Source organism: Mastigoproctus giganteus, chromosome 1 (genome assembly GCF_048544385.1).
Source record: "Mastigoproctus giganteus isolate SK-2022 chromosome 1, ASM4854438v1, whole genome shotgun sequence".
Taxonomy (NCBI): domain Eukaryota; kingdom Metazoa; phylum Arthropoda; class Arachnida; order Uropygi; family Thelyphonidae; genus Mastigoproctus; species Mastigoproctus giganteus.
In genome coordinates this window covers 97,818,573-97,842,870 of record NC_143575.1, presented here as the reverse complement: position 1 = coordinate 97,842,870, position 24,298 = coordinate 97,818,573, and the positions used below count along the sequence as shown (strand labels likewise).

General features: G+C 36.7%; 1 protein-coding gene across 1 annotated transcript in view; it reads right to left on the bottom strand.

The window, feature by feature from the left end:
• LOC150091031 (uncharacterized) overlaps positions 1-24,298 on the bottom strand; it is a 556,951-nt gene that overhangs the window by 122,824 nt on the left and 409,829 nt on the right. Inside the window, 1 exon segment of the mRNA XM_090373962.1 lies at positions 9,764-9,832. Coding sequence (XP_090230088.1) covers positions 9,764-9,832 — 69 coding nt within the window.

Sequence of the window (24,298 nt, the reverse complement as noted above, 5' to 3'; positions counted from 1 at the left end):
AACCACTACTTGCTTAAACCAGAAGCTAAGTCCTCTTCTATTTTGACATTTTTTGATTACCCTCCTTCCCTTTTTGTGAAGGAGAGTTATAGAGTAGACTTTCAGAAAACAGCAGGAAAACTTCAGAAAACTTTAGCTTCGGGGACTAAAAGTGCTGTTATTTCAATTTTTCCATTATTTAGAAAGTTTTACTTTTAATATTTTAATGCAGAAATAATGAGACTAAATTAGAAATAAGAGAGATTAAGAATGAAATTTTATTAACTGCACATAAAAAACATAAGCATCCTGTAATATGTAAACAAAAAATATAAACATGCTTTAGTATAGAAACATAAGAAATGTAAATTTACTTAGTATATAAACAAAAAAGGGGGAAAAAAATCTATTCTAGCTGATCCCTTTGAATATGATTGCTTTAGATGTAGAGAGTGCATTTCTTCTAATGCTTCATCTGTAGTAGAGGGTACATTTTCTTTAGGAGAAGTGACTGCTTTTTTCAAAAATCTTCTTATATCACTTTGTTTCATCGATGCTCGTTTTTTTGTTATTATGGTGTTTTGCAGCATGTGCACTTGTATTACTTCTTCCATAGTAAAGCTCGGATTTTATTCAAAAAAATGAACAATATTTTCCATGCTTGATTCTGCAACAGCCCAAGTTATCTTTTCAGTTGTGTCAATGTCTTCTTCTACATCTGAACAAAGTGCATCATTTAGTTTCCCAGGAGTAAGGACATTATCAATGACTGCTTGATCTGAGAATTATTATTATTAGCCATATGGTGCAAGAAAGCCTGAGGCTTATGCTGCACCAGCTAAAAAAAAAATTCTGAGTTACCCTGAGAGAGAGAGAGAGAGAGAGAGGGGGGGGGGAATCATCAAGAAAGAGAAGAATGATGATATCCAGCTCAGGACCCTGGGTGTGGCAAGCCCATATTCACCAGATGTGAGCATCAACAGCGAGCCATGCATCAATAACTCCAACTTCAAGGCTATGTAAAAGATTTTCTGGTGGATTGAATTGTTTGCATTATTTTTTCAATACTGCTTTGCCTTAACCTTACATTAAAGCCATCAATATCATCTTCGTCAGATGGTAAGTCGGCAGACATGACAATTAGCCACAATTTCCTCCATGCTCTCACAAGTGATGGGTTTCACAGTATTCCAAGCAATTGCTATAGAATAATATAATGCATCTTTAATTGTGAAGCCCTGTTGAAATTGAGAATGGAAATATCCTTGCTAATAATTTGTTTTATAAAATCACTTCTGTAATGGCATTTAAAATTTTGGATAACTCCTTGATCCATGGTTTCAATGAGAGAAGTGACATTGGATGGTAAATAACAGGAAAAAATATTTCCACAATCAGAAACTAATTTAGATTTATGAGGATGGGCCCTGCAGTTATCAAGAAGTAAGACATTTAGAATTTGAACTCTTCTCCATATCATGTAAATTCTATGGAAATGTATAATTTCCTTCAAGGCTCATGGATAATGTATTTACCAATTACTAAGAGCTTAATTTTGTGTTGGCCTGATGTTTTGCAGACATAAGAACTGTCACCTTTTTTTTTTTTTTTTTTTTTTTTAAAACCACTTGCACTTTTTTCTTTGCAACCTGTCAATGTTTTCTGTGGCAAACATTTTCAATATAGACCTGTTTCCTCACCACTGTATATTTGGTTAGCTGTAAGATTGTCATTAACAAGCTTCTCAAATGTCACACTGTATTCTTTAGCCACCTCTGTTCAGCAGACTGTTTTTTCTCTAGTTGTGTCTAATTTTCAAATTCCATGTCTTATCTTAAATTTAGTTAACCATCCATCATTAAAAGCAATTGTTGTATCAAAACCTATTTTTTCTTTAAAATCTTTTGCTTTGGCAAAAGATTTTAAAGAAAATCTGATATAGCCGTGAAAATCTGATATGGCTATATCGACCCTGATATAGCCATACCTTCCAATTGTTTTAATAAAAACCATTCTTCCAGCATTTTATCTAAGTTTTCTTATTTTGGCTTGTGTAAACTTTTTCTATCAGTTATTTCATTGTCAGGTTCTGAACATGCAATAAATTCAAAAGTTTGTGCTTTGAATGTTTAATATCATACAATGTTGACAATCCAATGTTATATTCTGCCATTAATACACTCCTATTTAGCATTAGCATTAGTAGAGGCATATGATGCAAGAAAGCAAGCTTATTCAGCATCAGCCAAAAAAAAAAAAAAAACACACCACTCCCATTTCACCCCTCCATTCGTTTGAAATACCTGTCCAGTTGAGCCTTAAATTTGTTTAAGCTATCAACTTCAACAACAAATGATGGAAGTCGGTTCCACCAACCAACCACCCGCTGGCCAAAGGCAAATTTCCGCACATCTATCCGACATCCGTCCTTCCTCAATTTGAATTTATGCCCTCTGAGGTGATTATTCTGAGCAAGAGGAAGAATCCCATTGGCATTGAGCATGCTCAAACCATTCAAAGCCTTATACACCTCTATCAGATCACCTCGCCGGTGCCTAGTCTCCAGACTCTGTAATTTGCAAAACTTAAGCCTTTCTTCGTAAGAGCAACCCTTTGTTCCATTCACTAATCATGTTGCCCTTCTCTGCACCCGTTTCAGCAGCTTATGAGGCTTCCAGACCTGTATACAGTACTCAAGATGTGGCCTAACCATTGCCTTATACAAGGAAATAATCACCTCCTTATCCCTGCTAGAAATATTCCTGTATATCATTGACAAGACACCATGGGCTACTCTTGCAGCTCGTCTGCACTACTCAGAGAACTTCATATCTGCCTGCACAATTACCCCTGGGTCCTTTTCATTCTCCGCCACTGTCAGTGTAGTACCGCAGAGTTGATACATTGCTCTGGGGTTACTGTTTCCCATATGTAGTATTTTACATTTGTCAATGTTAAACTTCATTTATCACCTCTCAGCCCATCTGTTCAACCTTTCCAGATCCTGTTGCAGCAGCATAGTGTCAGTAGTGTCCTTAACAACCCTGCCAACCTTTGTATCATCTGCAAACTTGGACATTAAACTTGACATACCATCATCAATATCATTCATAAACACCGAAAACAACAACGGACCCAACACTGAACCCTGAGGAACTCCACTAATAACATTAGTCCACGTTGAGCAGTGTCCATTGATTACCACTCTCTGTCTTCTGCCACTCAACCATCCCCTTATCCATAGCAGCAATTTGCCTCCAATGCCACACTGCTCCAATTTGTGCAGCAGTCTTCCATGTGCAACAGTATCAAAAGCCTTTCTAAGATCCAAATATATAATATCAAAGTTATTCCCTGCATCCAGTTCTTTTGTGACTACATCATAGTATCCAATCAAATTGGTCAGGCAAGACCTGCCCTTAACAAAACCATGCTGCGTCTGAGCTATAACTGAATTCTTGTCTAGATGATCCCGCAGTGCTTCTTTAACCAGTGCCTCCATTAATTTTCCTGGAACAGAAGTTAAACTAACAGGTCTGTAATTACTTGTGTCAGCCTTTGATCCTCCTTTGTGAATTGGGGTTACATTTGCACATCTCCAGTCTATGGGTACCTCCCCTGAGTCCAAAGAAGCTCTCATAATTATGGCTAGCGGTTTGCTTACTTCCTTTGCTGCCTCCTTTAATATAACTGGATAGATCCCATCCACCCCAGGTGTCTTTTTTATGTTTATCCTCAACAATCTCTCCTCCACTTTCCTCTCAGTTATTACAAAATCATCTAGCTCACTGCCAATGTCTACTTTACCTACGTCATTCTCCTTCCTGAATAACTCCTCATGCGTGAATGTAGATGCAAAATACTCGTTTAGATTGTTAGCCACCTGAGCAGGATCCTCAATTGTTGAACCATCAATATCCAGTGGACCAATCTGATTCATCCCTTTCCTTCTTGAGTTTAAATAGGTAAAGAACTCTTTTCTGTTTTTCTTTGCATCCTTTGCCAAAGATTTTTCGTAGTCTGCCTTTGCCTGCCTAATCTCCTTTGTGACTTGGTTACAGACCAACTTATATCTATCATAGGCTTCCATGTCGCCCATTAATTTGTATGTATTCCATGCAATTTTCTTCTCTGCCACATGTCTCATTAGTTCATCTGACAACCATTTAGGCCTAAACCTTGAACAATATTTCTTAGTTGGTATGTAAAGCCTGGTAGCTTCTGGGGTCTATATTTACACCCCATTCTATTTTATTTATTATATCAAGTTTGTCACTAAGCTTTAATGATGTTGTTGTTCTTTTCTTCTCTGTATGTGGTTTATTAACGTTGGGAGCCACACTGAGGGTTTTTAATTTAAAATAAACGGAATATGGTGGTATAATCTGTGATATCAGTATAGAATTCACTTTCAAAATGGTGAACGTAAACAAATACAGTAATCATGTGAATTACCATTTTCTTTTTTCGGCACCGTAAGGCATCTATGATTAGACCGGGGTTCCAGCCTGTGACCACCAAATACGGAGGATGTGAAAAGGTCAGGGAATGACAACCACATATCCAGGAGCAATATGGCCTCAGTTGTTAATGCTCCTAAAAACCAAAAATAACAAACTAACAAACATCTGTGCTGCATATAAACATCTGATCTCAATGTGCCGTTAGCTCGAATGTTCCTTTATTTGGGATGTCACTATTTTGACAGTTTACCATATAAAATCAACAGAAGAGACAAAATCAACAGAAATTTTTCTTTTTTGCCACCATAAATAAACCTGAAAGTGACACTCTGGATTCTGGATAAACCTTTATCAGACACTATTTTCTCTTTAAGAACTTTTTTTGTCTATTATTCTAAATCAGTGGTGTCCAATCTTTTCCAGTACAAGGGCCATATTGAAAGTTAGATTTGTTTTGCAGGCCACACCGAGTGATTCGAGAAAATTAGCGTGTTACATTTTCCCTATCCTGTTACAGGTAAAAGGAAGTTTCTGTTTTCATGTTACCGTTTTTTTTTTTTTTTTTTTTTGGGCTATATTACGAGGGGTTTCCAAAAAGTAGGGTAACAATTTTTTTTCTTAATAATGGTAAAAGGGAATGAAACGCGGTGGACAGATATAGCCAGATAATAACGTTCGAAAAGACCACCAGTGCACCTCACAGCAGATTCCAGATGCTGTTGTTGTTATGGGAGTTTAATGGTGCATAAGCTACTATGGCTATAATGCGCCTAGATTCCAGTTGCAAAACGGAGGCCACCATGCTGTTGGTGTTTTGCTTGTTATTTGGTTTTTAGGAGCATTAGCAACTTAGGCCATATTGCTCCGAGAATATGCGGTGGTCATTCCCTGACCTTTCCGCATCCTCCGTATTTGGTGGTGACGGGCTCAAACCCCGGTCTAATCAAGAAGCGTGTGTTACGCACTGCTGCTCCTTCCCACCTGGCTACGGAGGCGCCTCCACCGTGCTAGTGTGGTCCAAAACAGGTGTATGTGAAGTTATTCGCTTTTTGCAAGCAAAAGGGTCTTCACCAAGTGACATTCACCGTGAGCTGGTTGCTGTGTATGGCAAAAAGGTGATGACAAAGAAGCAGGTGTGTTTCTGGTGAAATGAATTTAAAGCGGACTGTGTTGACACTGAAGATCAACATCATGGCCACAGTGTTCTGGGATCGCCAAAGCATTCTGTTGGTGGATTTCTTGCCGAAAGGAGGAACAATCAATGTACAGCTTTACTGTGCAACGTTGGAAAAACTGAAAGCCAGCATTCAACACAAACGACCAGAAACTCCTGACAAGTGGCGTGACTTTGTTGTACAACAATGCAACTCCACACACTGCCCACACCACTTGTGAGTGGTTGTGCTGTAATCATTGGGAAACTCTGTCACATCACCCCCCCCCCACAGCCCAGACTTAGTGCCTTGAGGATCACTGCTTTACAATATTAAGGTGAATAAGTAAATATAATGATACCCCTAAAATGAAAAAAATAAAAAATTTTATTATGTAGAATACACAACATTTACTGAACAAAACTTAACATTTAATGAGATGATTGAGGCTAAATATTTTTAGATAATTGTTCAAAATTTGTTTGAAAATTTATGATGCCAATTCTCAATACGGAATGAAGATGCTCATCTGCTATTCTCTTTCTTTTTAAATATTTATTTTATTTCATGCGTGAAACAATTTGCTCGCAAATATACATTGATCCAAACAAAGTAGCCATTTTCATGGCATTTTCTTTTATTAGCGGAAAATTTTCAGATGGGAGAGCCTTGTAGAATTCAAGTAGTTTATTTTCGCAGTCCATCTACTTATTTTTGAACCATGTTTTAGCTTGAAGATCAATAAGTTCAAATTGCAAGCTGGGATTGTAGTTTTCAGCCATAGAGGTAAATAGATTCTCAAACAAGATTATGTCATGGGATCTGATATATCAGCAAATCGACTTTCAAACTCTTCAAAAACTAATTGTATTAACAAGAGGCAATGATTCTTTGGAAATATGTGTTTTTCTATTAGCCCGGTACAACATTCAAAGTGAACTAAATTGCCTTGCTCAATTTGGGATTTAAATAATAACAACATATTCTGAAACGATTTGATGTCACCATACAAATCAGAGACCAATTTCCTTTCCCTTGTAGTTTGAATTAAGAGCATTTAAAGGACTAGAAATGTCTGTAAGAATTGCAAGATCAAACAGCCACTCCATATTTGATGTTTGTTTTATTGGTTTTCCTTTTTCTGTCATAAAAATATCAATTTCATGATGCAGTTTAAAGAAACAATATGGCACTTTGCCACGGCTAAGCCATCAACACTGCACTGTGTAAAATTACATCTTCGTATTCAACTTCAATTTCTGAAAGAAACTGCTGAAACATGATAATTAAGGCCATGTGATCTTATAAAATTTACAGTTGAAATAACCACATTCATAACGTGTTGAGCCGACCGGGCTAGCCGGGTGGGTAAAGTGCCTGCCTGGCAACCCAAAGGTCGCGGGTTCGAATCCCGCCTCGGGCTTGGATCAAAGTACTGCAAAAAACCTTGGGAGGTGCACTATGGCCACAGAAGCCGATGCGCCAATAACTACCAAAACAAAAAAAAAATAACGTGTTGGAGATTCAATACATTCCCACACAGAACTTCTTAATGCACAATGAAGTGAATTCCAATCTGAGGTTCAGCTCTGATATTTATCATTTTCTTGGTTGTTCTACCCATAAGCCCAATATTTTTTCCACCGCCAGTTGTGACTCTTACCAGGTTTTTAATATTTAATCCTAACCTTTCAATAGATTGGCAAAAATTTTCAAAACGATTTTCACCTGTAGTTGTTCTGTGCATACTCTGTAGATCAGCTAAATCTTCAACTGGTATCAAATTATCATTAATTCCACATATGAAGATAAGGAGTTGGGCTATGCCCTTTACATCAGTATTGTCACCCAGTGATACACTAAAATATTTCGTTTGTTTTATGCTTTCCAAAAGTTGTTGGAACAAATTCTTTCCAATATCTTCTACTCTTTGCATAATTGTTTGTTGAGACAAACTAATATCTTGTATCATTGCTCGTTTCTCCGGATAAATTTCTTCCATAGCTTTTAAAAACGTTTAACAAATTCACCATCGCTGGACGGTTTACTTTCAAAAGCGATCAAATGCGCAACTTGATAACTGGCACTTACAGCAGTTAATTTCTTGACTGATACATTTTCAGTGTGTCTTGTTGTTTTCTTAATTCCAATACCTTCCACTCTTTGCATAATTGTTTGTAGAGACAAACCACAGTACATTCTTTAAAAAGTGATACAGTATTCTTACACAACAAACATACTGCTTTTTCGTCATACGCAATGAAGAAATGATCTTCAGTCCACTTTTGATTAAAAACACGGCAATCGAAATTGACGTTCCTCTTTCGGAACAAATTCAATACAAATTAAAAATAATTCAATAAAATGAACAAATTATATCAAAATAGTAGAATTTCACAATATGAAAAGATTGATGCATACATAACTGTATTTAGTGTACATACGACTGCACTGGACGACGTGTACATGTTTGATACAGTCGAGCTCGACACTTGCACACCTGTACGTGCAGTGGAACGACTCTCTTAAATGCTGTTTTAGTTCACTTTCCAGGTGAGCCATATAAAAATTATTCATGACCCATAGGTTGGACATCACTGTTCTAAATGATGATTAGATTACATTCTTTACAAAAGAATTAGATCACCCTAGGTTTTTATTTTCAAGAAAATTATTGGATGATGCATACAAACATGTTGAAGAAACTGGTTGAAGCTTCATGTCTTGGATTTGAATGTGATGCACAGAGTAACTGAGAAAACTAATCGGTTATGAATTATGTTAATAATTCTCAGCTAGTACTTTACAAGACCTTGGCCACAAAGGCTGACAGATGGACACACGAAAGAAAAGAATGTATAACTGAAAAGATGGACAGTTATGAGTGAAATAGGCATTTCAAGTTTCATGCTGTAATAATGTTGTAGCAATGGTAAGAGCAACATTAATGCTCCAAGTGAAACATCAGCATCTAGGCATCTGTTGCACACTAAATTTAAAAGACTGCAAGAGACTTCCATTCAATGCAATATAGCCAGAAAAGAACCAACACTGCACATCAATCAGTAAATAACAGGTGGGGTTTCAATTCCATTTTGTTTAAAGAGTATTAAATTCAAAATTAGTTTTTAAAACTTCTTGCTCTAAAAGGAGATTCAGTGGTTTCCTTAAGCAAGAACAGTACTGTGTTGACTCTGGAGGAAGATGCATTTTTGATGTGCATACAGAAACTGTCTGACTAAATCATTCCCAACGTGAAGTGAATTGCAATTTTGGAATGTGATCACTTAAGGATAAGCACAGTTGGCAAACGTTTCAAAAATAAAAATATGCCCACACTATGAAAAGCCAATTTCAGAAACAAGAAGAAAAAAGGTTGTTCATCCAACTTAAAAAAAAAAAAAAAGGCTTAGCATGCAAGCCAACAGAGCTATACTAGTTCCTATTATTCTATTTAAAATTTTTGATCATGTCATTTTTTTGCCCTCTCCCCATTTTACATCAATACCAACATTTCTTCTAATTTATTTCTAATTTTATTTAACTTTCTTACTTAATTATTTTTTGGAATGTGATCTTATATGCTGATTTAATTTGAAGTTAATATAACTAGTTCTTCACTTTCTTTCAACTTTCACTCTTCTTTTCTTATTTTTCTCAATATCCTTTACTTCTTTTAGGTTCAGCATTCTATATATTGATCATTACACCAACCTATTGTTGCATTTCACTTATCTTTAATTATATATATATATTAATACTACATTCTTCTAAAGCTGTTATGTTTTTTTTTTTTTTTTTTTTGATAGTTGTTGGCGCATCGGCTTCTGTGGCCATAATGCACCTCCCAAGGTTTTTGCAGTACTTTGATCCAAGCCCGAGGCGGGATTCGAACCCGCGACCTTTGGGTTGCTAGGCAGGCACTTTACCCACCCAGCTAGACCGGTCGGCAAGCTGTTATGCACTTGATATAATCATAACTGGTTTCTGTATCGCTTTACTTCCATTCCTACTGTTATTACTATATTTTGCTAAATATACCATTCCTTAATATTTTATTATCTTAATATTACATATATTCTTAAATACTCATCTTGCTGTTAGAGTAAAAGTTAATCATTTCATAACAGTAATCAACAGGAATCAAAGAAAACAGCAACCACTTACAGGTGGGGAGTTTTCCTTCTCAACTTCGACTTGCAGTGCATGGAGTCTACGAGTAATATTCTCCAGAAGCTGGAAAAGGGGACAGGAAGTGCAGTACATATAAACTATCGTGTAAAAAATTAGATATTTCTTACAAGAAATATAGAGTGAAATTCTGAGATATAATCAAGGTTTCATTATATTTAAATAAGCAATATTTTTTGAGCAATATAAATGCAACATTATTAAATATCAATTTCATATTATGTTGATAAAGATATAATAACCAAAGTATTGAAAACAACATGAAAGTTAGTATTAATATCAGCAGCGGCAAACAGTGCAAGCAAGCAAGCAAGCTTATTCTATCTAATCATATGTCATCATTATTATTTCCCAGCTAAAAATCATGATGCAATCATATTTAATAAAATAATTTATTTTAATGTTGTTTTTGTATTGCAAAAAATACTGCCCAAGGATTAACAGTTATAATCTAAAACACATTTCTTTAATAATCAACAGCTAAAATTACATTCATTTGTAAATGCATCCAGTTGATTATAAATTGTAACTGACACTAATACGTTGGTTGTTGTTTGATTTATTGGCACAACAACAACAAAAGCCAAAATGCACGTATTATGGTCTCAGATGGAACAGATTTGATCTATTTAATGCATGGGTTCAGATAAGACATATTAGCCAAGTTTTTACAATGACCAGAAAGTGATATGCAACATCTCATGTATCATGAGATTATGCATCTTTTTTTTTTTTCATCCTCCTGACATTCTGCAAACCAAAATTGATCCCAACAAAGTTGCCAAATCTGGATTTTTGTTAAGCATCATGAGCATCTTAGAGGAAACAATGCAACATGGTTGCCACAACTCTGTCAGCAACACACAGTATTTTCCATTCTGATTCAGTTAGGACTTATGTGGCTTTTGACACAATAGAGCCTGGACTTGTCTCACTTTGGTTTGCAGCAAAGCATAATGTAAAGTACAGGAAGAATTAAAGTAGCCCAACTCAAAGGGTCTCAATCTGGATGCTAAAATCTAAGTTAAAGCACATTAGATTCCTAAAACTAGTTGAATTAGTAATAATATCATGCAGAACATATACTAAGAAGCTAGATAAAGGTGCAAAGAACAACATTTCAATGACAGAATTTTATTCCAATTGACTGAACAAGATGTATAAAATTCTGCTACTATTCATCAGATTTGTCAATGACTCATTACTGGACAAGAGTATAATTAGTCATCACGAAACGAGTAAATACATGGGCTGTGTTAGGGTAATTGAGATGATGTTGATGATGATTTGGTTTATAATGGCATATTGGCAGCTGAGGCCATAATGTGCCAATTCAAGGTAACTAAGAGTAAGAACAGGAGCATGCATACTTGCATGTACGCCAATGCTAGGAGTACAGTAAATAAATTTGAAGTGGTGGTCAAAACATCAAAGCAGTGGTGGCTCGTGACTCTGATGTTTGGGGGTGCTGCATCTTAAAGTTACATTAAATTGCTTTGGTTATAAGACATACACAGTAATAATAATAATAAGAAAGTTAAAAATACTACAAAACATTAACTAGACATTTACTATTAAGAGACCTGAACTTTTATATAAAAACAAAATCCATTCTTTGGTTTTTATTTGATGAAAATAGATTAATACTTTGTCATTCAAGTTTGGTGCACTGTTGACCAAGCTTTTCTCTATTGATAGCATTGCTTGGGCAGTTAGGTTAGTCTTTCCTGATTCATAGTGCTCCATAAAAATGTTTTTATTCTTTTTAATGTCGAATGCAGTGTTCAGGCTCTGAAGTAGTCATCGGAATGGTCAAAAGAACTTTTATGAGTTTTGTAAGTTCACCAAGAACTTTAGTTAGATTATTTTCTGAGATAAATTTCAGCAAGCCAGTTAATTTTCAGTAATTGTGTAGATCATGTCTGCTATAGAAAACTTGCAATTCTGTAAGTAGTTTTTCTCTTTCAATCATGAGATAAGCCTCAGTAGTCTCCCGTACCTCTTCCATGGGCATTTTCGTAAGAAAAATAACAAAGTTCTCCTTGTTAAACAATTTAGCAGCAATTAATTGCTTTCTAAAAGAATAGCTCTCACCTATGTCAACACTTATGCAGTCGCATACTTCCTTCGCTTCAATCATGAGTGTTTTTGAAGGATTTTTTTTGAGGGACTGTCTGGGTGCGAGGTTAGCCTGTGCGGACATTGCTCCTTAAAGCTCTTCAAACAGAGAAGTTTTTCCTGATTTATTTTCTGCTTTATTAGTTTAAATTGTCATATTAACTTATTTTCTAGAGTAGCTTTATATTCCTAGTTACGATACTTAGTTTAAAGTTTAACTTAGACAGAGATTTCGTAGATATTACTTAGTATCGGTAACGGTATCAAATCCACGTGTCACAAACCAAATTTTTTTTTTAACCAAATTTAGTCGATTTATTAACCAACTGTTATATCAAATTATCATCTATAAGTAGATTATAGACCTAGTCAGGATCCTTAGTTTATTCTAAATTGAGATAGCAAGATTTGGAAGCTAATCAATACTTACGAGTCCGTAGAAATACCGTTCGTGATTCCCGCCATTTTTACACGATAGCATAAGCTTAGTGTCGTATAGTGCATAATATAATATTGTCAATTAATCAGTAAATCTATTAATCTTGATAAACTTTATTGTCAATTAAATTGTACTTTTAACTCTATATATATATATATATATATATAACGACTTAATCGTAACAAATAATTAATACATAAATATAGTGGTACACGTGATACGGAAGTTGTATAAAGGGAACTCGTAGAAAACACTAGATACCGAAAAAAATATATATATAACATAGTTTTGGGATATAACTTAAGGATTTAATTTTTGTTTTGAATTTTATTGAATTAAATCGGAATCATGACTCTGACCAGAGCAGCAAAGCAAAAGGCTCAAGCTAATGGGAGTGCTGTGGTTCAGGGGAGAACTGAGGGGGGCAGTTGCCCTCTGAATCACAGTCTATTAAAATGCACTGTTTGCTTGATGTTTGCGGAGCAGTCGGGTACGGGACATGATACTGCCAAGGGGGATGTCTTTGTGTGTGCACGATGTAAGGAGTGCAAGGAAATCAGGCGACAACTCAGCGTTGTTATGGGCCTTTATGAGAGCTTGAAGGACAGGGTGGATGCCCTCAAAGGAAATAAATTGAGGGGCCCATCAAGCTCTCAGCTGCCCACATCAACGCCAGAGCTTGCACTTGGTCATCAGGCAACACAGAAGCAGCCCCCTAGGCAGAATGCGCTGGTCCCACAGGAACTAGTAGTTGTTGGTGACTCTATTGTCAGGGAAACGGGGAACATACTTTGTAAAAAGGATAGGTGGAATAGGACCAGGGTATGTCTGCCAGGGGCAAAGGTTCATGACGTTGTAGAGCGGATATCATCTTTTAAGGGCACAAAAGGTGATATAGTTGTACACGTTGGCACTAATGATATTAAGAGTAGGAGACCGGCGGAATTACTTAGCAAGTACAGGTCACTGTTGAAAAAAAGCCGTGAATTAGGGTTGAACTTGAAAGTGTCTGCAATTCTGCCCAGACACGATAGGAGGGAGTATATGATGAGAGCCTTGTCGATCAATTCGGCCCTGGAGGGATTGTGCAAGGCTCAAGGGGTAGAATTTTTTTCAGCCTGGACTGTACTTGTTAACAGGAGAGATTGCTTCTACAGGGATGGGATACACTTAAATAGAAAGGGTGCAAGAATTTTTGCTGATGCTGTCGAGGCAGTGTTAGGTGGGTCGGAAAACTGCTAGTTGGGGGGGATACAAGGACTAATAGATTAACAGTAGCCACTGGCAGAGGTGGAAGTGATTCTTGCACTGCTTCTATTGAAATGAGCAGAAGTCTGAAAAACAAGATGCAGGATATTTCAGAGACTGCTGGTAGTCATTGCGGTACAAGTAAACACATGGGTTGTGTTAGGGTAGCTAAGAATAGAAACAGGTGCATGTATACCTGCGTGTACACCAATGCTAGGAGTTTGGTAAATAAATTTGATGAATTTGAGGTATTGCTCAAAACATCAAAGGCAGATATTGTTGGGATATCAGAGACGTGGTGTCACACAGATATAAGTAATGCGGAACTGGAATTTGGGGAATACAATGTGTATAGAAAGGATAGACAGGACAGGAGGGGAGGAGGGGTTATGCTATTAATTAAGAAACACATAAAGTCCAAGGAAGTGAAGCCAGTCGACATCGATGGACAGGGCAGTGTCGAGTCAGTTTGGTGCGACATAAGCATAGGGAAATCAAAATTGAGAGTAGGAGTGTGCTATAGGCCTAATGACTCTGATGAGTATAATAAGATATTGTACAGGGAAATAGAGTGGGCCAGTAAATCTGAGAGTCTTATAATGGGGGACTTTAATTTCCCAGATATTGACTGGAATTTGTGGGTTGGTCACTCACACACTAGCAAGGCTTTTGTGGATTTATTGGATGATTGTTTTCTACATCAGCATGTTCGTGAGGCAACAAGAGGGAGCAATACTCTTGATCTGATTATCAGTAGTGATTCTTCATGCATTAAGAACCTGCAGATAAATGAACCACTAGGTGGCAGTGATCACAGTGTGTTGAAGTGGGATTTACTCAAGGAGGTAACTACCATCAGAGGTAAAGGGAAGGGTTTTTGTTTTCGTAAAGGCGACTATGATGGTCTGAGACAGTATTTAAATTCTATACAGTGGGACCAACTGATGATGTTACCAACAGCAAACTCAAAATGGGAAGCATTCAAGGAACTAATCTTGGAGGCTACCAGGCTTTACATACCAACTAAGAAATATTGTTCAAGGTTTAGGCCTAAATGGTTGTCAGATGAGCTAATGAGACATGTGGCAGAGAAGAAAAATGCATGGGATACATACAAATTAATGGGTGACATGGAAGCCTATGATAGATATAAGTTGGTCTGTAACCAAGTCACAAAGGAGATTAGGCAGGCAAAGGCAGACTATGAAAAATCCTTGGCAAAGGATGCAAAGAAAAACAGAAAAGAGTTTTTTACATACTTGAACTCGAAAAGGAAAGGGATGAATCAGATTGGTCCACTGGATATTGATGGTTCAACAGTTGAGGATCCTGCTCAGGTGGCTAACAATCTAAACGAGTATTTTGCATCTACATTCACGCATGAGGAGTTATTCAGGAAGGAGAATGATGTAGGTAAAGTAAACATTGGCAGTGAGCTGGATGATTTTGTAATAACTGAGAGGAAAGTGGAGGAGAGATTGTTGAGGATAAACATAAAAAAGGCACCTGGGGTGGATGGGATCTATTCAGTTATATTAAAGGAGGCAGCAAAGGAAGTATGCAAACCCCTAGCCATAATTATGAGAGCTTCTTTGGACTCAGGGGAGGTGCCCATAGACTGGAGATGTGCAAATGTAACCCCAATTCACAAAGGAGGATCAAAGGCTGACACAAGTAATTATAGACCTGTTAGTTTAACTTCTGTTCCAGGTAAATTAATGGAGGCACTGGTTAAAGAAGCACTGCAGGATCATCTAGACAAGAATTCAGTTATAGCTCAGACGCAGCATGGTTTTGTTAAGGGCAGGTCTTGCCTGACCAATTTGATTGGATACTATGATGTAGTCACAAAAGAACTGGATGCAGGGAATAACTTTGATATTATATATTTGGATCTTAGAAAGGCTTTTGATACTGTTGCACATGGAAGACTGCTGCACAAATTGGAGCAGTGTGGCATTGGAGGCAAATTGCTGCTATGGATAAGGGGATGGTTGAGTGGCAGAAGACAGAGAGTGGTAATCAATGGACACTGCTCAACGTGGACTAATGTTATTAGTGGAGTTCCTCAAGGTTCAGTGTTGGGTCCGTTGTTGTTTTCGGTGTTTATGAATGATATTGATGATGGGATATCAAGTTTAATGTCCAAGTTTGCAGATGATACAAAGGTTGGCAGGGTCGTTAAGGACAATACTGACGCTATGCTGCTGCAACAGGATCTGGAAAGGTTGAACAGATGGGCTGAGAGGTGGCAAATGAGGTTTAACATCGACAAATGTAAAGTGCTGCATATGGGAAACAGTAACCCCAGAGCAACGTATCAACTCTGCGGTACTACACTGACAGTGGTGGAGAATGAAAAGGACCTGGGGGTAATTGTGCAGGCAGATATGAAGTTCTCTGAGCAGTGCAGACGAGCTGCAAGAGTAGCGCATGGTGTCTTGTCAATGATATACAGGAATTTTTCTAGCAGGGATAAGGAGGTGATTATTCCCTTGTATAAGGCAATGGTAAGGCCACATCTTGAGTACTGTATACAGGTCTGGAGGCCTCATTTCAAGAAGGATGTAGAGCTGCTGGAACGGGTACAGAGAAGGGCAACAAGATTAGTAAATGGAACAAAGGGTTGCTCTTACGAAGAAAGGCTTAAGTTTTGCAAATTACAGAGTCTGGAGACTAGGCACCGGCGAGGTGATCTGATAGAGGTGTATAAGGCTTTGAATGGTTTGAGCATGCTCAATGCCAATGGGATTCTTCATCTTTCTCAGAATAATCACCTCAGAGGGCATAAATTCAAATTGAGGAAGGACGGATGTCGGATAGATGTGCGGAAATTTGCCTTTGGCCAGCGGGTGGTTGGTTGGTGGAACCGACTTCCATCACTTGTTGTTGAAGTTGATAGCCTAAACAAATTTAAAGCTCAACTGGACAGGTATTTCGAACGAACGGAGGGGTGAAATGGGAGTGGGTGTTTTTTTTTTTTTTTTTTTTTTTTTGGCTGATGCTGAATAAGCTTGCTTTCTTGCATCATATGCCTCTGCTAATGCTAATGCTAATGCTAATGATTATCACAGTACACTGAATTCCTGATTTTTAGAATGGCATTCTTAAAGTTTCCTATATATTCATGTATTTTAACTGCCTCAATTCTCGAGATTGCATTTGATTATAAATAACTTCCACATTAGGCATTATCCGATGGAAAAGTTCTAACTAGAACTCGAATTTTTCATTACTCAAGATGTGCAAAATTCCGATTGCTTCTGAAATCATCTTGTCTGCGTTTGCTGTCATTTGTAGTTCCTCCATGCACTTTTTTAAGGATTCAAATTTTCATAAACTCTGTTCACGGTGCGTATATTGAAGTTCCATATGCTTTCTGAGAACAGAGAGATGCTGTGGTGATCTTCAGAAAAATGTTGCTATTGACACGAGGTTCGAAAAGAATATTTTTGAATCTCGGGTACTGCTTGATGCATTTCTAAATAAAATGCATCAAGCAGTGAATAAAATGTTCATTTTTGTATACTTCTTTTATTTTAGCCCGAACTGCCCCTTTCTTGCCTTTCATCACATTTGCGCCATCAAACGTCTGAGCAACAAGTTTTTCAGTATTTCCTTCGCAGATTATGTCTAAGTGATCTAGAATGCACTTCGATATTCCGTCTGCCATTTGGTTTTCCGGAGTGAAAAAAACCCCAAAAACGCTCAAAAATGTCTCCATTCAGTTCATATATCTCAGAACAATTACCATTTGTATATGTTCTGAAACATCTGTTGTGTCATCAGCCATGACAGCTACGAATGAAGCTTCTTTAATTTCTCTTTTTATTTCTTCCCGGCACATTTGCAGCAAACAGTCAAGGATGTCATTCTGAATAGTTTTTGAAATGCCTTTAAATGCTGCATTACTTTCTAAATGGTTATTTAAATTGGAATCTAATGTACAGGCAAAATTTCTTAATCCACTGAATACTCCTGGATTTTTAAAATCGTCTTTTTCGTAATGTCCACATGAAGGAATTTGAAACTGTCCACAAATTTAATGCAGTCTATTATTTTAGATAATACCTCACAATTATCTTCTGTTGTTTGCAGATTGAAAGCCACTCGAAAGGCCTCACTAAGCTGTTCTTTAATATTTATGCTTCCTAAAAGCGATAGTAAAATCGCATTATCAATATGTTTCTTCGAACGAACTCTCATGTTTTACAGTTTTTTCTTTCATTCTGTTTAATTCAGTAAAGCCACTTTTAACCCATGTTCAGTCACCTCCGAACAGTAAATATGGAAAACAAAACAATGCATTTTTAATTTCACGAACACAAAGCTAACTTATCCTTTGGTACCATTCAGTTTTAAAACTGCAAATATATTTCTTATTATTACTCATTCCCCACTGAGAAATTTGAATCTTTGGTGTAGGGCGGCCTTCTTTTTAAATCGCAATTTTTTCTTGGAGAGATAATTGTGAAAAACTAAGTTGCTGAAGTTTATTCACTGTCACATGATTTATTTCACAGGGAAGCATGGAGACCAATCGAATCAAATTTTACAAAACCATGTGCCATAGAAATAATGTTTTATACTTACACATCACCTCATAATATAACTTCAACTTACATCATGCAAGCTCAATTCGCAATTAAGCTGTAATCACATAATTACACTGTTGAATGCTGAGTATTTACTTAACACTGATAATATTTAGTTACTTAATGGGAATTCGGGAGAATAACAAAAAGACACACCGACATCGTGGCCACACGCCCATCATGGTCAATGAAGAAATCTGCACGGCACGCTTTACAGTGACTGATTAATTTCACCTATAAAGAATGTATATTGGCAAGTTGCCAATGGCAACCAACTACCAGATATTCACTGGAAAGCAAAATGTGTCACTGCCTGGTGCACAGTGAGGTCTACAGTTAATAAACTTCAAAGTTGGAAATGATTTTGTGTTTTTATTCGTTTATTGCTGAAATGATTACTGGAAATAGAGGATGTGCATACTATATGCAGGTCCTGTTAATAAAAATATTCATTGTGTTGCATTGTTCTTCACAAAATTTCATATAACTCCATTCACTGTATCTAGATTTAAATAGCTGGGGTGCTGCAGTGCCGCAGTGGACGAGATGCCCCTGTATCAAAGGCAGATATTGTTGGGACAATATCTGCCTTTGTGTGACAGATATAAGGAATGCAGAATTAGAATTTGAGGGGATACAATGTGTACAGAAAGGAAAGAAAGGGAGGTGTTATGCTGTTAGTTAAGAAAAATAAAATCTAAGGCAGTGCATCCAGTTGACATTGGTGGACAGTGCAATGTTGAGTCAGGAGATGTGCACTGGAAAAGCAAAAATGAGAGTAGAAGTGTGTCATAGGCCTAATGACTGATGAGTACAATGAACAACTATATAGAGAAACAGAGTGAGCCAGAAAATCAGAATGTCTTATAATGGGGGATTTTAACTTCCCAGATATTATCTGTAAATTGTGAGTTGGTCGCTGGCACACTAGCAGGACTTTTGTGGATTTATTGGACGCTGTTTTCTACAGCAGCATGTACAAGAGGCAACCAAAGGGAGTAATACTCCTGATCTGATTATCAGCAGTGATTATTCATGCATTAAGAATTTGCAGATAAAGGAACCACTATGTGGCATTGATCACAGCATATTGATGTGGGATTTGCTTGAAGATGCAACTACCATCAGGGGTAAAGGGAAGGGTTTTTTTTCTTTCATAAAGGTGACTACAGTAGTCTCAGACAGTTTTTAAATTCTATACAGTGGGCAGGGCCAGATTAAGGATGAAACAGGCCCCTGACCATATTTAAATTTGATGACCCTTTAATATATATAAATATATATATATTGAACATATATATAAATACAAATACTACATAGATTTTATATTTAAATTGTGAATAATAATTCCTTGATAAAATTGTAAAATAAGAGGTCAAAAATGTTTTATGTTTTTTGACTTGAAAAATAAAGTAATAATAAAAGCAATTTTCATAGACACTTTTAATTCATTAATTGTACAATAAAAAGGTATAAGAATAAAATGTAAACACTTAACAAGCTGAGTTTAAGTATGCTTTAAAAATACATGTTTTCTTGGTTTATTATTATTATTAGAAATTTTTATCCCTACTTTAAAAAATATTTACACTGAAAATGAGGACCCTCTTCGGCTGAGGCACCCAGCAATGGTTGGTTTGGCCATAATGTCAATGCGGCCTTCACAGTGGGTTCAACTGATGATGTTACCAACAGCAAATTCTAAATGGGAAGCATTTAAGGAATTAATCTTGGAGGCTACTAGGATTTTCATAAAAACTAAGAAATACTGTTCAAGGTTTAGGCCTAAATGGATGTTAGATGAACTAACGAGACTTGTGGCAGAGAAAAAAATGCATGGGATGCATATAAATTATCAGGCGATACATAAGCCTATGATAGATATAAGCTAGTCTCTAATCAATTCACAAAGGTGGTTAGGCAAATGAAGGCAGATTATGAGAAATTTTAGGCTAAGGATTCAAAGAAAAACAGCAGACTTCTTTACTATATAAACTCTAGAAAGAAGTGGATGAATCAGATTGGTTCCACGTGATATCGATGGTTTGACTGTTGATGATCGTGCTCAGATAGCAAACAAACTGAATGAGTATTTTGAATCTACATTCATACATGAGAAATTTTGAAGGGAAGAAATCTGAAGAAATTCTCTTTAAACTAAAAGGCTAATTGTGCAGGCAGATATGAAGTTTTCTGAGCAGTGTAGAAGGTCTGCAAGAGTAGCTCATGGTGTATTGTCAATGATATACAGGAATTTTTCTAGCAGGGATAAGGTGATTATCCCCTTGTGCAAGGCAATGGTCAGGCCACACCTTGAGTACTGTATACAGGTCTGGAGGCATCATTTTAAGAAGGATGTAGAGCTGTTGGAATGAGTACAGAGAAGGGCAACAATATAAGTGGATGGAACAGAGGGTTGCCCTTACGAAGAAAGGCTTAAGTTTTGCAAATTACAGTCTGGAGACTAGGCACCGGCGAGGTGATCTGATAGAGGTGTACAAAGCCTTGAATGGTTTGAGCATGCTCAATGCTGATGGGATACTGCCTCTTGCTCAGAATAATCACCTGAGAGGGCATAAATTCAAATTGAGGAAAGACAGACGTAGGATAGATGTGCGGAAATTTGCCTTTAGCCAGCGGGTAGTTGGTTGGTGGAACAGACTTCCATTCCTTGTTGTGGAAGTTGATAGCCTAAATAAATTTAAGGCTCAGCTGGACAGGTATTTCGAACGAATGGAGGGGTGAAGTGGAAGGGTTTTTTTTTTTTTTTTTTTGCTGATGCTGCATAAGCTTGCTTTCTTGCATCATATGCCTCTACTAATGCTAATGGATTCGTTAAAGAGAGATCATATCTAAAAAATCCGTTTAGCTCGTATAATGCAGAAACAAAGGAACTTGATAGAAAAAATAATTTTGATATCATATACAGTCATCCCTCGATGTGCGCGTTTTTTTAGTTTGCAATTTCGCTATTGCACGGTCAGGTATTTACTAGCAAAATTTTAGATTGCGCAGTGGGTTTTACCACCTGCATGATTTTTGTTTACGAAGCTTCAAAAATAGGAAGAAGGGAAGATTTTGAAAATTTATTTATGTTTTTTTTTAAACACGATTGAAGGTTTCATTGAAGGAGAACACATTTCACCATAATAACGTAAAATTACACAGAATTCCAGCTGTCGGTATTATTGCAAATGCAATAACATCGAGTTTACTATCCATTTATAATTAGAGTGTACTAATATAAAAGTCCAATAAACCAGAAAGTGCAAACTGTTTTTATTGTTTTATGGTCATGACCTCCACAAATGTGGTTTAGAAAAATATCACAAAGGAGTTCCACGCTGATTCTTAGACCTGGATTTGGTACATTATAGCCTTAGTTGCTAATGCACCAATAAAATAAAAATCAAATCAAACTGATTCTTATAACCAAACATAATAATAAACAGTGGTGTGTTTGTCTGGTTATTTTTGAAATAGCTTCCTCATTCGGGATCCCTTCATCAGTTATCCTACTTTAGCTGTTCAGACAGATTCTTTTTCTGGTTTGCACAATGTAAAGTGTTTTAATCAGTGGGCTTTTGCTGATTTAATATTTCTTGTCTGTATAAAGTTTGTGTTTAATTAGTGCCTAAAATGAAAAAAGCTACAACAAGCAAATTTTTAAATTTAGAGGAAAAATTAAAAATCATTAAGGAGTTAGAAAATGACAAAAAGGTTCTGACATTGGTCAAGAAATACAGCTTAAATGAATCTAGCATTCAATGAATTAGGGAAAATGCTAAGAAAATTAAAAGTTCAGTTATCTGTTCCACATCATTGACTGAAAAAAAGCACTATAAAAGTGAGAAATCCGTTAATGAAATCCGTTAGTGAGAAAACTGAAAAATTACTATCTTTCTGGATAGACCTTAATCAAAAAGAATGCTCCTAGTTCAGATATTATTCATGCCAATGCTCTGCAAATTTTTAATCGCTTACAAGAAGAAGAAGCCGATCCATCCAATGGCAGACACCTTTCAGGCCAAGAAGGCTTGGTTTGAAAATTTTAAAAAACGTCAAAGTCTTTGTAATCTAAAATTAACAGGCAAAACAGCCAGTGGAGATATGGAAGCTACTTCTTTGTATCCGAAAACTTTAAAGGATGCTATTGTGACTGAGGGCTATCTAGCAAGTCAAGTGTTTAATGCTGATGAGGTCGGCTTATTTTGGAAGCATATGCCAAGTCAAACATTCATTTCAAAAGAAGAGAAAACTATCCCAGGTTTCAAAGCTGAAAAGAAAGGTTAACATTTTTGTTATGTGGCAATGCAGAGGGTGACTTTAAGTGTAAACTGCTTCTAATTTATACATCAGAAAATCCTCGTGCTGTTAAAGGAATATCAAAAAGCTCGTTACTAGTTCATTGGAAATTTGGCAAAAAAAGCCTGGATGACAGCTAAAATCTTGAAAAACTTGTTTTTAAATTGCTTTTGCGTCGAAAAAAAAAAAAAAGATATTGTCTGAAGAACAAAGAATTGAAAATCTTGTACATTCTTAACAATGCACCCAGTCATCCTGCACATTTGTCTGATCTCTCTCTCTCTCTCTCTCTCTCTCTCTCTCTCTCTCTCTCTCTCTCTCTCTCTCTCTCTCTCTCTCTCTCTCTCTCTCTCTGTGTGTGTGTGTGTGTGTGTGTGTGTGTGTGTGTTATGGTGCATGAGCTGCTGGGACTATAGTGCACCTATTCATAGGAAAATGATAAAAAACAAATTTCAGATATAATCACTTCATTTTTTTTATTAGAGAGATTATTATTATTATTTTTATTATTAGCCATATAGGAAGCCCGAGCTGTCCACTGTGCCGAACACTGGACATTGAGGGGGATCCTCTCCTGTAAGTAGATGAAGGCAAGTCAAGTATGTATGTCCTATCCGTGTTTGTGCAAGCACTACTTATTCTCTTTGCACTGATTTGGTGTTAGAGCACCAAAACTATGGATCTTGTTTTGACTGATAAAGTTTATTATTGGTTTGGAGGTGCCACAGCTCTTTACACTGTGTGAGACATTCTGTTTGTATGACACGATTATAATCATATATTGGAATAGGAGTGAAGGTTAAATCATAAGTTGACTGATTTTTGGCAGTTTTGTCAGCAAGTTCATTCCCCTTTATCCCCAAATGCACTGAGATCCAACAAAATATCACTGACTGACGATGTTATTCAATTTTTAATAAGAGGCTACTAATTTGGTTTAACATAGGATGAACCTTATAGAAAAACTTTTGTATTGCTGTAATTGAGCTCAAAGAGTCAGTTTATACTATGTATTTTAAAGATGTCTAGAGATTCAGGTTTTCTAAAGCTATAAAGAAGATGCTATATTCAGAATGAAAAGCAGCAGGAATGATTGTAGAGGGAAATACTGCTGCTGCTCCAACGGTTGAATGTGATTTGGAACCATCAGTATATATTGGCAAAAAATTAGCATATTTCTGAATATAGCTTGCATTGAGTTGTTTCATGTTGAGTGACAGTAGGCGATTCTTTCCTCACTTGCGAAGATAAGTATCGCAAATTAATTGAGGAGGGGGTGTCCAAGGTGGATGAGAGTATTTTCATTACTTGTAGCCCGTTGAAAATAGGAACATTCCAACTCTGTATTAATTCGATAAGACGTAAGTCTGCTGGTCTTATTTTACTGGGTTCGATTCTGGGTTCGATAGAGATTTTGCAGTGGAGAATTAAACTGGTGTGGCTCAATAGGATGCAGACAGCAACTTTGTATTTTAGCCGTATACTTAAGAGTAATGTTTTTCTGCGGAGATAAAAGAGGGAGATCGTGCACTTCAATATATAAACTATGGGTAGCAGATGTCCTGAAAGCACCCAGTACAATCCGCAATACTGTATAGGATCCAGCCAGGGTAGTGTAGTCTTTCAAGCAGAATCATACAGTGTAGCACCATCATCCAATCGGGATCTGATCAATGCTCTATATAAAAGCAGCAAAGATGCACGGTCTGCTCCCCAAGACAGAGCAGATAAAACTCTTAGTATGTTAAGCTTTTTGAGGCAGGAAGTACACACAGATTTAATGTGCTCAAAGAAATTTTATTTCTG